This window comes from Megalobrama amblycephala, linkage group LG4 (assembly GCF_018812025.1).
Source record: "Megalobrama amblycephala isolate DHTTF-2021 linkage group LG4, ASM1881202v1, whole genome shotgun sequence".
Lineage (NCBI taxonomy): Eukaryota > Metazoa > Chordata > Actinopteri > Cypriniformes > Xenocyprididae > Megalobrama > Megalobrama amblycephala.
Window position 1 is genome coordinate 19,801,451 of NC_063047.1, and position 13,936 is coordinate 19,815,386.

Below are 13,936 nucleotides of genomic sequence, written 5' to 3' on the forward strand. Positions count from 1 at the left end.
AAACATGTCACCTCATTCTACAATATTTCTATGATTAAATCGCTGACTCCTCCCCCATCAGCCAATCACTGTGTGTTTACTCCATAGCAACGAGGTCAACCCCGCCCTGAGCTTAAGACATCAGTCTATTCCTTAGTTAAAGTTAGTCTCAGCAGCTTTGTGAATAGGTTTTAAGAGAAAACTCTTAGCTAAGAACTTTTACTGTTGTTTAGGAGAACTCTTAGTGGTAAGATAAAATGTTTTGTGAATACGGCCCCTGGTTGTTAGTAAAACACATTACATTGAATTAATAACTAGGCCTAAATAATATTTTAATAGCTTAATAAAATCATATAAAACAAAATGTTGCCTATTAATATAATTTCATTTAATTTGAAAATGCATCTATATAATTGTCTCTCTATATATCAATGTTTTATTCAAGTAATGATAAAACAGCTAGAACTAGCTTGAAATAAATGTTGAAGCAGAAATAAGAAATCTATAAAGTAATCTCTTGTTTGAACTCGCTCGCTCCCAATCTTTTGCTCTCTCAGTCCTCTATGCATTGGATTTTGGGAAATAGTGCTTCAGCGAGTGTACATCGAATGTACACTCAAAATCAGAGAATTGTGGGTATAAAGTAGTGAACAAAAGTAGCTCAGAAATTAGACACCACTACAAAATAGCCGACACCCAATATAGTGCACTATGTAATGCATAGGAATCAGTTTCGGACACAGCTTAAGTCTGACTGACATGAAAAATGGCATGTGGTGTCTTTGTCCAAGGTGCCAAGACTGCCTTTGAGGACATTGGCATATCTTGAAAAACACTATCAGACAAGGTTAATGGAGGCCTGTGGGAACGAAACTCGCTCGGCCTGTTTGACTCCAGGCCCTAGAGGCCTGTGAGAAATTCAAAGAAATCGGCCAATGTGGGGTGCCTTCACTTTTTTCACGTGCTTAAAGGATTTGATATCACGTGATGTTTTTCACACATGGCCACAACACTCGTACCACATGATAGAACTCCTTATTCTGAGCAACTTTGCCTCTAGGACTGCCGCTGTCAATCAGATCGTTTGTTAAATAGTATTATTTCATAAAACCAACTTTGGCAAACTAGTCCTAGGTTTTTGCTCAACCTTGATAAAACCACTGAGGCACAATTCTCAGGATTCTCTAGGTCAAGAATTATCAAAAAAAAAACAAATATTTCCCTTAGTAAACTGCATGTATTTGTCTAAATCAGTGGTCACCAACCTTTTTAAGCCCAAGATCCCTGACCTCAACCTTTTTGAAAGACAAGATCTACTTGATATAAAAAGACAGCCCAAGATTGTATTTAGTATTTTTTTCGTGGTCAATGTAGATTCTGATTTATTTATTTATTTTTACAAGCAAATTGGCCGATTCTGATACTGGTTGCAGATATTTATTATTAATATTATTATAATAAACCACTGCTTTTTAATCACAATCCAAACAAAGATGCTGTGCACGTTGCATGAGCAGTTGTTTTTTATTTGAATTAGATTTAATTTCAAGATTTAAAGCAAAAACAGAACGGTCTGACTTTATCTTTGTGAAATTATAAATGCTACACACACAAAAAAGCATGAAACAAAAACAGCAGGCTGAATGAGACGCAGATTCACTCTCTGACAGCAGGTGGCGCTTATGGAGCAGCAGTGATACAGCGTTTCCTTGGTTACCACTGTAAACAAAGCTGAAATGCGCTAATAATTAGCTACTTTATTCGGAGGTAAGAGGAAAATAAAATGCCATTGCCATCGAAATCTTCCTGAAGACTGATCTCATTTTAGAGATGAATTCATAATCCCTCACCCCCAATTCAATATTTATATTTTCTTCCTATATTTCGAGCATCATGAACAGTGAGCTGCTCTGCCTGCTAAGTTACAGAATTTTCTCCTCTTCGCGTCCATCTTCAGCGTCTCTGGCCTCTTGTTAACGGCCGTTTACAGACTCAGACATAATGTGGGCTATTTACCTTTATCTGTCTGTCCCAGTAGCCCCAGAAAATAACATAAAAATAAATACAAAAATACAGTACAAAGACTGGAGAAATGTAATGTATTTTTGTACTCATATTTCTGTTATTTTCGCGAGCTACTGGAACAGTGATAAAGATCGACCAGTCGATTGCGATCGACGGGTTGGCGACCACTGGTCTAAATGGTCTTTTCCATCTATTCCATTGTAAGGAAAACGGGAAGTAAAATTAACTCAAATGAAATAATTTATAGGGAATTATAAAGAGTCATTTGGTTTACGACGGAGCAACAGAATCGTCCAGCGTTCATCTGCTCAAGCCGTAATAAGCTCTGTAGTGGATATGAATATCCACTATAGTGAAAACACTGATTAGAGCGCGGTAACTTTTAAGATCGACAGTTTAAGACATTCAATTTTACAAGCACATAATACAAGACACTTTCTTTTAAAATCTACAAGAGACTTATTTATTCTAACACAAGCTAATCTAACACAAATACACACACACACACACATTCATACGCGTTGCAGTAAGAAAGGAAATGAGAGAGAAAGAGTTTTAAGAAAGAGAGTGATATGATGAACAGGATTCCTAGCAAAATATGCTCTTCAAAGACCTGAACGAACCATGAATCATTAATTTAACTCCACCAGTTCAGTTTTTAGAATCTGGAGGTATTTGCTTGAGTCGACTTTAAATGTGAATCTCCTCGTCGGCGTGGAGAGAAGCGTTTTCCAAGTGGAAGATTTGTCTTTTCGGGTCCAGATGGTGGTTAGGTAAAAACCAATCACGTTTTAGCTTGCTGGAAAAATGAAAGGAAGTCTCTTTGTCGTGGTTGGAGTTAAAGTTGAAGCAGCAAAAGTCGGTGGTTGAACTTTGCGGAAAAACTTAGAACACGAGACTCAACGGAAAAGAAAATTAAGTAAAAGAAAAGAAAAGTGAGTGAAAGTTGGATGGCTTGAATGAGGTCTGTCCTTTGTCAGCTTGGTCTTGTCTTACTCCATGGTTACTTTTTGTTCTGCTTACGGTCACTGCTGACTAGTTCACTTTCATTTTTGTCTTGTGATATGACCATTTAAACTTAGGTGTTTGTCCCACCTCTGAGAGGAGTTTTGGCCAATCAGATATTGTCCTGTTTCAAAAGGTGGCTTTTCTCCGCCCCAGTCATAAAATAAGTGTCTCTGGAATTGCCGGCTTCGGCAGAGAGTTTAGACGATTTCTATTAAATAGAATATGATACATTTTACACATATTTCATTCAAGTCCTGATTTAGACATACATTAGAGATTTACATTCATTCCAAATAAGGCATATTTCAATCAGTCATTCAAAGGTTATCAATTTACATGAATTGTGGGTGTTCTAAAGCAAAACAGGTTACAGATAGTAATGTGTGGACATGATATAAAATGTATGCAGTTAAAAGATGTTTGATAAGTCCATTTCAAATTGTTTGGAGCAGTTTTAGTTGTAAAAAACAGTCTTTGTTGGTTTTTCTGTAAAGTTAGGTCACTCAGAGAAACAAAAGAGGCCTGCATTGTCTTTACCTTCTTGGTGACCATTTGGTTTGTCACAAATAGCTTGAGCTTTTCACTTCTCCTTATGTCAGGAAGCATAGAGGGGTCATAAAAAGTAATTAGCAAGGGTTTTCCTGTAGACAGACTGGAGCCAAAAATAAGATTCTCTGAGTTTGGGTTTCTGGAATTATGTTTTGAAAGAATCATCAGAATGATTCATTTGTCTGGTTCGTCCACGGTTCCTACACCATCTATGATCTAAGCCAGTGGTTCCCAAACCTGTCCTGGAGGACCCCAGGCCTGCACATTTTGATGTCTCCCTATGTCTGACACACACATTTCATATCTTGCTGTTTCTACTAATGAGCACATGAGTTGAATCAGGTGTGATAGATGAGGGAGACATACAAAATGTGCAGGGCTGGGGGTCCTCCAGGACAATTTTGGGAACCACTAATCTAAGTGATTACATTCTTCCTAAATAAAACATAATACCTTTTTATGTGTATATTTAAAGGCCTTGAAGCGTTTGAACCCTAATAATCTGTTTCTTCTTCTTTTGCTCTTGAAGTCTATGCAGGTGTAATGATGGGTCGGCAGAATGAAGATCCATTTGCAGCTTTTATTAAAGTAAACACACAAGCAGACAGGGCATAAGCAGAGGCATAAACAGGGACAGGCAGTGGTCGAGACAGGCGGCAGGCAAACTGTCTGTGTGTGTGTGTGTGTCTGTGTCTGTGTGTCTGTGTGTCTGTGTGTCTGTGTGTCTGTGTGTCTGTCTGTCTGTCTGTCTGTCTGTCTGTCTGTCTGTCTGTCTGTCTGTCTGTCTGTCTGTCTGTCTGTCTGTCTGTCTGTCTGTCTGTCTGTCTGTCTGTCTGTCTGTCTGTCTGTCTGTCTGTCTGTCTGTCTGTCTGTCTGTCTGTCTGTCTGTCTGTCTGTCTGTCTGTCTGTCTGTCTGTCTGTCTGTCTGTCTGTCTGTCTGTCTGTCTGTCTGTCTGTCTTAAATAGTGTGAGTGTGATGCAGTGCAGGTGTGTGTGCAATCATTCCCAGGAATGAGGGCCCATGGGAAACGTAGTCCGAATAACCAATGCTTAGTATTCCGATGATGGCTCCCTCCGGCGGTCCGGAGGAAGGACTGAGGGAGCCCCATTCGTGACAGCAGGCCATAGAACCATATGGTAAAAAGTTGTGAAATATGGCACACCATGTCTCTAACTTAATCCCTGTAGCGCCACCAACTGTCCAAAGTTTAATTTGCGTTTGTGCTAAAAACTTTGGAACTGTAAGGCCAAGAAACAAAATTATTTTTCCCCTGATTTCTTGGTGCAAGCTGATTCGATTGTTTTACATTTCTACATTTCTTCACCAGACTCTTAGTCATCTTCACTGATGTCACATGATTGAATTACAGAAATTATTTTTATGTGTAGATTTGAATGTTTTAAACTTGTCCAAGACCGACAATGAAAATATAAAATATTAAAATATATATTAAAATATTAATTAGTTTAGAATAATGATATAAACAAAGATATAGGCTACACAATAAAAATGATGATACGCATATTACTTTATACTGTCAATTTCAGAACTAAACATGGAGCAGAAAACTGATGATGGTTGGCTTCACATAAATGACCAGCAGCACACTGATGTGAACATGACAGAAGAACACAGAGATGAACGTCCTATGATTAGTGGTAATAATAACTAGAACGCATTTCTAATTAGATTGGGATAAAATATTAGATAAAACTGAATGACTTGTTTGAGATGAGATGACTTTGCCTTGTCTGAATTAATTTACATTAACCAATACTTTTATTCCTCTGGAAGGAAGAAAATATTTCATCCTTTTACCTGGGAAGACATCCAAACCTCAAGAGGACATCATAAGAAATGTTCTTCAACAAACACCAGATCTAGAGGAGGTGTTCACTGTAGCAGAGTGTGATTTCATTCTGGTTTTCTGCATTATTGTTTCAAGGCCACAACCTGACATTGATGCTGCAGTGAATGAACTTAATGCCGTCTCAGGTGATGTACTCTTAATGTAATGTGCATGATGTGTTTTGTAATTGTTTCTTATTCTAACTCATTTTAATAATGAATACATAACAACTATATGACCACTCCAACAGAGACTAAACCAGCTGTCTTCATGGTGCTTCATCACACATTTGACACCGAGAAGATGGTACCAGACAGCAGCAGTCATGTGACCAGGATGAAGACACTCACAGTGGACTGTCTGTTCTACGAGGACAAATTCCTGGACTGTGTTAGGAATCGTGAAGCTCTGGACAGAATTAAACAATGTTTTCCTCGACAGGTATCCAGTTCTTCAGGATAAATGATACATATTAAACAATATATAAAATCTGAAATCTGTTTTTTAAATGTACGGTTTGTAACCTCTCAAGACAACAGTAGCTTGTGTGGCATGAATCGATATTTGACTTTCTGGGGTTTACAATAACTTAACATATGGCAAAACAGATAAAAGAACCTTTAAATACAAGTGTTTCTTAAAGTGATTATTAAACGTGCAAAACACAAAATGCTGCAAAAAAAAAAACACCAAAAAAACAAAGCATAGTAAACTGATTTATGTTGTGTGTTTTTTTTTTTTTTTTCAGCACTGGATGGATTCATTTACAAAATCTATGTTTAAGGTAAATTATGCTGCAACTTTAATAATTGATCCAGCAGTCATGTTCTGTTAACAAATATCTCTTTTCTGATACAACAGGATACACGAACAAAGAAAAGAAAAACTAAAGAATCTCCCGGTGAGTATGATTATTTTTAAATGTACAGTCAAACCAAAAATTATTCAGACATTTTGACCTGACCACGTTTTGCTGAAGTGTTATCTAACATTATCAAGATTATTTTTTTCTGACAGTTCACGCTGAGTTATTGTCATATTTAATTATCATTTTTTAAAACTATAGCGAATATACTGTGATAATGTGTGAAATGTTGAAGGTGTCTGAATAAATTTTGGTTTGACTGTATATAAGACATCTTATACTATACAGATTTTTTTTGTAATATAGTAAATTAGCTTTATACAGCATCATTGATTTTCAGAATTTTTTTTTTTTTTTAAGATCAGCCTGACTTGGTGAAAATTATTAAATCTCTCTGAACTGCTAAACCATTAGTTGTACGCTCAAGTGTCTTATATCAATGGAATCCTTGTCTCAGGGATTCAAATGCAGAACAAATGCAGAATTCAAAACTAGTCCTAAGTTTTTTGCCCGATCGGAACCAAACAGTGCAGCAAGATTCTCTGCAGTTTGATTGTCAATTATCAAAAAAATGTTGACATCACCGTCACTAAGGGCCGCCAAAACGTTTAAAGTGGGCGGAGCCACTAAAATGGCCATAACTTGTGAACGGAATGAGATATTTTCACCAAACTCGACACACATATTTAAGAGCTTATTCTGTGGTCACGTGAAAAAAAGGATGTGGCGACTGGCCACTTGGTGGCGCTATAACATGGAAAATACTTAAAAATTGCTATAACTACGCAACCCTAAAGCTGTGTCTGAAACCGTTTACTCGTTCACTCATTCACTAATCCCTATAGTGTATGGCATTTGAGTGCACTATATCTGCAAGGAGTGAACGAAATGAAGTGAGTGAATTCGGACGTATACTCTGTGCGTCAGAGAGCTGGAGCTGTCGCAGAAAAGGCTTTGTCACACGTAGTGATAAAACAACTTTTATCTTACATATAACATAGGCTACTATATAAAATAATATTAATAACAATAGCATTCATAATGATTTTATTTTGTAATTATACTACCTCCGTGCCAGCTTTGTGGTTTCATCATAGTTATATAAATTAATTGGTTTGTCATGCTTAATTTGTGTTCATAATACTATTTGAAAACTGCAAACAAAAATAAGCACACATTAACAAGTGTATGCATTTGATGTAGGCTATATATGTTTAGTCAAGTTTATTTTTAGTTCGTTACTCACGCTTACAGACGATATCTGTCATGATCTCCAGTTGGAGTACCCTGGTTGGCCACCAGAGGGCACTCCAGCACGGACTACTTCTCACCAGTTTTCACTTCATTTCCCATAATTCACCTCTTGGACTTATTAGCCTCATGTCATTGCACTCAGGTGTTTTGTGTTTGCTCATTAGTTCTGTCTATTTAGTCTCAGTGTTTTTTGCCTTTGTTTGTGGTTTGTTGTTTTCTGTTTCATGCACTTTGTTTCTGGTTTCTGGTTTCTGTTTTTGTGGACTGTTTATGCCTTGGATTTACCTCATTAAACTGCACATGGATCTTATCATCTCGTGTCTGTGCGTTCCGTGACAGATATCCTCCTGGGACCCAGAAAAAAAAAAGGTTTTCAATTTAGTATTTTTGTTCACATCATTACATTGTTTAGAGCATAAGGAAGAATTTTAAAAATATTTTTGAAAAATTATATTTATATAAAATTATATACAATTATTTTGTGCTATGTCCTCTAGTGGACACCAGGACTAAGTTGTTTAAAAAATAAAATGACATTAAATTACATGTATAGGCAAAAAAATGGAATTTCTTTTTATTCACCAATCATTGTTTAGGTTTTAGGATTTTTTTTTTTTTTAACAATTTTGTTTAAAGATGATTCTCAACTATGTTATGAAAGATAGAATGGAATTAATCGATATACTAACATCTTTACACTGTACCTAATTTGCATATTAATGTGTTCTTGGAGCAACTTTAATGAAAAAAGTGTAATAATGGGAGTAAAAATTGGCAACATTTTCATAATAATAGGCCTATCTAATAATTAATAGGAATATTGATATATCGTGTTTCGCTATTCACTTGCTGTGGGGGTGTGGAAATAGAGCTTCAGTGAGTGTACATCGAATGTACACTTAAAATTGAACTGTGGGTATAAAGTAACGAAAGTAGGGAATGAAGTTGTGGGTGCGGGCAGGGTGGGGCAAACGCAGCGAATGGAGAGTAAAGAAGAATTGAGTTGAACGTTAGTCAAGCAGAAGAAACGTTAGTCAAGCTCTTTTCTTCGTTTTGTTATTTTTGGGGAAGTTAAGACACCTTCTGAGTGTTTGTAAACACTCCTTTTAGTTTGTAAACGTTCAAGAAATAAACCACAGCCCGTTGGGTGCTTTCAAACTGGATTTTCGTCTCATATCTGTTTCTCTTGGGGAAAGTGCAAAACATCACAGTATCATTATGAAACTCTTCTGTAGCTATGTGTCATCAGGACCAAGCCCTAAATAGTGCCACCTTCTGATCAAAATTTATAATGAAAAAAAAAGAGAAGCTAATAGCTTTTGTTTAATTTAGCCTATTCTAATTAAACCTTCAGTAATGAAACTCAAGGTCCAATTGTGAGTGCAAAAAGGTTTATTAAACAACAGGCTGATCCGATACGTCAGTGAATAAGTAATCCAGAATGCAAACGCAGGAAGAGAGGACTAGAAAACTCTGGTGAGAGCGCAGAGCATGAGTAAACAATGGTCTGACAGCAGACACAGCAAAACGAGAGGCAGAAATAGGACCGGTAATGCACTGCAGGTGCAGCTGCTCTGATTACCTCACATTATTGTCTGATTATCTGACAATAAATTAGACCGGCGACAACAATACACAGAGAGGAACACGCAGGCCAATCAACTTGATAGATTCCTTGAGTCATACAGAGGACAATGATAGCAATTATGCCATATTTGGTCAAACTTGTGTGCCAAAACCTAGATTTTCAAACTCCTAGACCGTTTGTCTGATTTTCACCAAAATTGGTTCAGGTCATCTTCAGACCATGCATGCCGGCTGAAAGTTATTAAAAGCTTTTCAACTGATAACACCGTTCTTGAATAACGCATCAACAAATTTGATGGCATCTGCCTAGCTTATTCTGAGGCTGTTGCCATATTGACACCAACATTTGTCTTCTCACACTGACCACACAACATCAATTTGGTAAAAGTGTTGGTCAAATGTGATAAGCAATTTAATCATATTACATGTGATTTTTTTCAAATGATTTTTCAGACATTTTGACTAAAATAATTGAATTACTTTTTGTTGCAGTTTCTGCCCACTGCTATATTTTTTGTTATTGTTCTTATATATGAGGGTCAAAATGACTTCATTGATTTCATAATGACTTTGGCTTGAACTCTTAATCATTCATTCTTTTTCCAGGTGAGACGGATCGTCAATCGACATCAACTGAAAAATCAAAGTTTTCGTCCAAATGTAATTTACTTTAAGAAAGCAACCTTATTGTTGTTGTTTTATTTTCTTTGTTTTTTGTTTAATTTTATAATAATTTATAATCATTAGTCATTTACATAGTTATCATTCATTTGTTCATATTATTATTGTTATTATTTGATATACATAATTGATCATTTATTCATATTATTCATTTACATCATTTAATCAGGTTTTGTTCTATTTACAACAATCTGGTGTAATGACAAGCACACAGTAATTACTATTTGGTGATAAGTATCATGCCATGATACTTATGAAGCGTATAAATGACAGGGTTAAATTTTCGATTATCACCCACCCCTTCCCTACACAGTTTACCTGAGGAGTTCATTATAAGTCATGGCATAATAATTATTAATGGATTATAGAGGGGAAAAAACAAAAACAAAAAACAATTAGGAGAAACCAGTCAATACCAGGGGGTTAGTTCACCTCTGGCTATACATGACACTAATTAAGTAAATATTTTGGTAACACCTTAGTAAGGGGAAAAATTCTCACTTTTAACAAGTTGCTTATTAGCTTGAATATTGGCTGCTTATTAGTACTTATAAAGCACATATTAATACCTTATTCTGCATGATGATATTCTACATCCCTAAATCCTACCCCATACCTAAACTTAAACGCTACAACAACTACTTTACTAACTATTAATAAGCAGTAAGAGTTTAATGAGGCAAAAGTCGTAGTTAACAGTGTTCCCCATACCTAAGTGTTACCAATATTTTACTATGTTGATGAACCTGTAAGATGTATGCAGTGAAATGAAATCAATAAGCATGGTGTTAAAAATGTTATAGCTAGAGTGGAGTCTGAAGTGTCTTGTTAAAGCTTCATGTGAGTTTTTCTGTTATGTTATGGGGGGTCAATACTTTGCCTGATCACTTTTGCTATAAGCTTTCTCTTTGAAGTTTAAGGCCCACATTCGCTTCAAAGCATCTTTGAGAAAATATCATATTGTGAGCAATATGTGAATAAAATAGATTTTAAATGAAGTGTACATAATCAGTGTTATTAGGGATCATTCCTGCTTGAACATTAATGTCCTAATAAAAGGTTACTGGATAGGCCTATTCTGAAGCTATAAACAGAAAAAACGAAGAAAAAAACTCAAATGCATTTAAAAACTATTGCCCTGTCTGTGACAAAGCTTCGCTTTACAAATAAAAGCTTCAATTTCTCGGTACAGATGAAGGAAGCTAGAATGAAACAAAAAGTGACAGTCACCTCAGTGGCCAGACCTTGGCAGTATAAAAATAGAGCTGCTGAAGTCATAATATTAGATGATCACACAAGATCAAAAACAAAATGAAAACTTTCATTGTTATTTGCTGTCTCCTTGTAGTGAAGCTGAAAGGTGAGCTCGCTCTCGTGCAAATAATGTTTTATGTTTGTTTTCCACATTAAAATGGTCTTAGCATAGTAATACTTTGAAATATGAATTCTAAAACTGATCTGAATCAACACTGGATTGTTTCAGGCCAAACAGGGGGTGTAAAGGGCAGATGCTTTTGTGCTGATAAAGGAATGAATAAAATCTCTCGAAAGGTATGAGAAGGTTGAAATCATCCCTCCAAGTCCTTGTAAAAGACTGGAGATTGTGTAAGAACTTTGTATTATTTGTTTATTTATTTTTTGCATAAATGCTTTCAGAAAACATTGCCATTTTCTCTGTGTCTTTGCATGTTTGTGAAGTGTCACTCTGAAGAGGTGCAGGGAAGAAATGCTTGAATCCAGGGTCATAATTTACCAATTTACCAAGAAGTATAGCCTACTGAAAGCCATTCAAAAAAAGTTAAGGATGCAAATGTATTTATTTCCTTTATATTTTGTTTAAAAACATAAACCTCAGGAAATGAATGAAATGGACACTAGAAACAAGTAATATAATATGTGTCTTCTCTGAGCAGAAACACACAGCAGCCCACAGTATTAAACAAATATCCGCTTGTTAAATCGTGACGTAAGGAATGCCGTTTCCGGGTCCAAGCCTCGACGTGTTTCACTTGAGAATGCCATCGACGGCCATTTATGAGCGCTATTTATTCATTTTAAACATCAATCATTTTAAAAAGTTAAACATTTTAAATACTTACAGTCTACACAACAGTCTCCGTGCTCACAGCCTCACAGATATTAATATTTTATTGATTTATAAAAGATGAATCATTGTCTGGCCATCTGGAATTTTGTTATGGAGTTAAAGGTTATGATTATAATTTTTTTTGTAGTATTACACCACATCGTGTATGTATATTAGCACCATTTGTTGTTTTCTTGTGGTATGAGATCTTGTGTTCTTCTGAACACAAGATCTCATCTGATGAGTTCTTCTTTTACCCTACTCTCACAATGACAGATATGCTCTGAAAAAGGAATAATGAGATAAAGCTAATCACATGTCATGTACTTTCCCATCTGAGAATCAAATATGAATTACAATATCAGTTTCACTCGTCTGTCTGCATTGCATTTTATTAAAGCACATGCATGGAACAAATACTAGAGTAAAAATATTTTAACAGCACAGTACTTTGATGGGAGGCAAACTTCTGTCTTGAACATTATACATTAGCTGAACAGTATACTTTCTCTGAAAAAGCTCATTCTGCTTGTTTAGTTTAAAGCAGAGCATTTCTCAGAAATACTTCATTCTAGAGGAAGTCTCAGGTCACATGTGACAGTCATGTCATCAAAATGCTACAGTAAACACAGAAACACCTCACATTAAATGTCCTGCCATACTGATCATTGCTCTAAAAAATATCAACGTGGTTACAGTTACAACTCTGATGCATTGCTGGGTTCTTGATCTTGTGGCATTATGTCCTCTATTTGAATGCTGCACAAAAGGTCTGTGTGCTTTACATTCATTTGTAACATATCTCATGAACACTATTTAGAGTAGACAACAGATTTAGGGTAATTAGCTTTGATTAGTTATTTAAAAAAAAAAAGAAAGAAAAGAAAAGAAAAACACGTTAATAATGAAGGTATATACAAAATAAGGAAGAGAAAAAACAGTCAGAAAGTCTGGATTTTATCAAGTCAAATGCAATGGCTTGCAACTCAGTAAGTGTTGGAATGCAACACACACAAAAAAGGAGTAAAACCCCTTAACTTTCCTTTTTCAGCTGCTTAGACTATGGGGAAATAAGGGGAATTCCATGACCCAAGACAGGAAAGGTAGAAGACTTTGCTGAGTAATACCTGCTGAAACTTCCTTACCGTGACATCACATGCTATTAATGATTTTTGGATGGTGAAATCAAATACAAATTCTTCTTCTGTTGAATCAGTGTCTTGATGTCTATTCTGACATCACTGATATTCGGTGGTCAGACATTTCCTAAAATTTGCTGTTGTCCAAGGCCCGTTTCCAGTGCTGTATATCTGCCCACTCATCGGGGTAACAGAAATCGGCAATGTTCACACCACGGACTCGCTATCTCTTGTTTCACATAAATGCATCTTATGCCATCTTGCATCTCATTTACTGAAAACTTACTGAAATATAGTTACAGTTAGTCTTGTTGTTGGGCCAGAGAAGAACTGACCACCGACTGTGCCTGGTTTTTTTCCATTCTGTCACCTGATGGAGTTTGGGTTTCTTGCACTGTCACCTCTGGCTTGCTTAGATGGGAACACTAATTCAACAATATTATTGAACTGCCTGTAATGATACCATTGTATGAGAACTGAACTGAGCTGGACGACGACATCACTGTTTTCTCCAGAGCTGCTGTATAGATAAATAAGTTTTAATAACATTTTTACAACTGAAATGAATCAACACAGAACTTAAGCGGGACAATGACACTATTTTCTTCTAGAGCTGCTGTACAGCCAAAACAAATTTTGTTGCATTATTTTCATGTAATCACTGTAAAACTGCTTTGAAACGATCTTTTATTGTAAAAAGCACTATATAAATGAAGGTGACTTGACTCAGGCCAATTGTTTTGTAATTGTCATGGACTGGTGAATGTGATTTCACCAAATACAACATGCTCTTGGATCACTATGGTTGTTAATCCTGAAACAACATTCCAATCAACCAGTCAGATTTGAGGGACAAATTTACAGTTTATATCAAGTTTAGGCTTACAACAATGGTTAGGTGCTTCTACAGCAG

The 13,936-nt window shown here is 36.0% G+C and overlaps 1 protein-coding gene and 1 long non-coding RNA gene across 19 annotated transcripts in view; one reads left to right on the forward strand and one right to left on the reverse strand.

Annotated features, from left to right (window-relative positions):
- Positions 1-6,153, reverse strand: part of LOC125266976 — an 81,100-nt gene extending 74,947 nt beyond the window's left edge. The window contains exon 1 of the long non-coding RNA XR_007184594.1: positions 5,926-6,153. This is a non-coding gene — a long non-coding RNA (uncharacterized LOC125266976). The remainder of the gene's footprint in view (positions 1-5,925) is intronic.
- LOC125266972 overlaps positions 1-10,053 on the forward strand; it is a 105,593-nt gene extending 95,540 nt beyond the window's left edge. For 16 of the 18 annotated variants that reach the window (XM_048188140.1, XM_048188139.1, XM_048188147.1 and 13 more), the window contains 7 exons: positions 5,110-5,220; positions 5,357-5,557; positions 5,662-5,852; positions 6,160-6,195; positions 6,273-6,312; positions 7,870-7,899; positions 9,724-10,053. In XM_048188140.1, coding sequence (XP_048044097.1) covers positions 5,110-5,220; positions 5,357-5,557; positions 5,662-5,852; positions 6,160-6,195; positions 6,273-6,312; positions 7,870-7,899; positions 9,724-9,791 — 677 coding nt within the window. In that variant the 3' untranslated portion in view covers positions 9,792-10,053. Of the gene's footprint in view, positions 1-4,090; positions 4,150-5,109; positions 5,221-5,356; positions 5,558-5,661; positions 5,853-6,159; positions 6,196-6,272; positions 6,313-7,869; positions 7,900-9,723 lie in introns of those variants that run through there. The other 2 variants (XM_048188141.1, XM_048188156.1) reach the window with 2 other exon arrangements.
- The last annotated feature ends 3,883 nt before the right edge of the window (positions 10,054-13,936 follow it).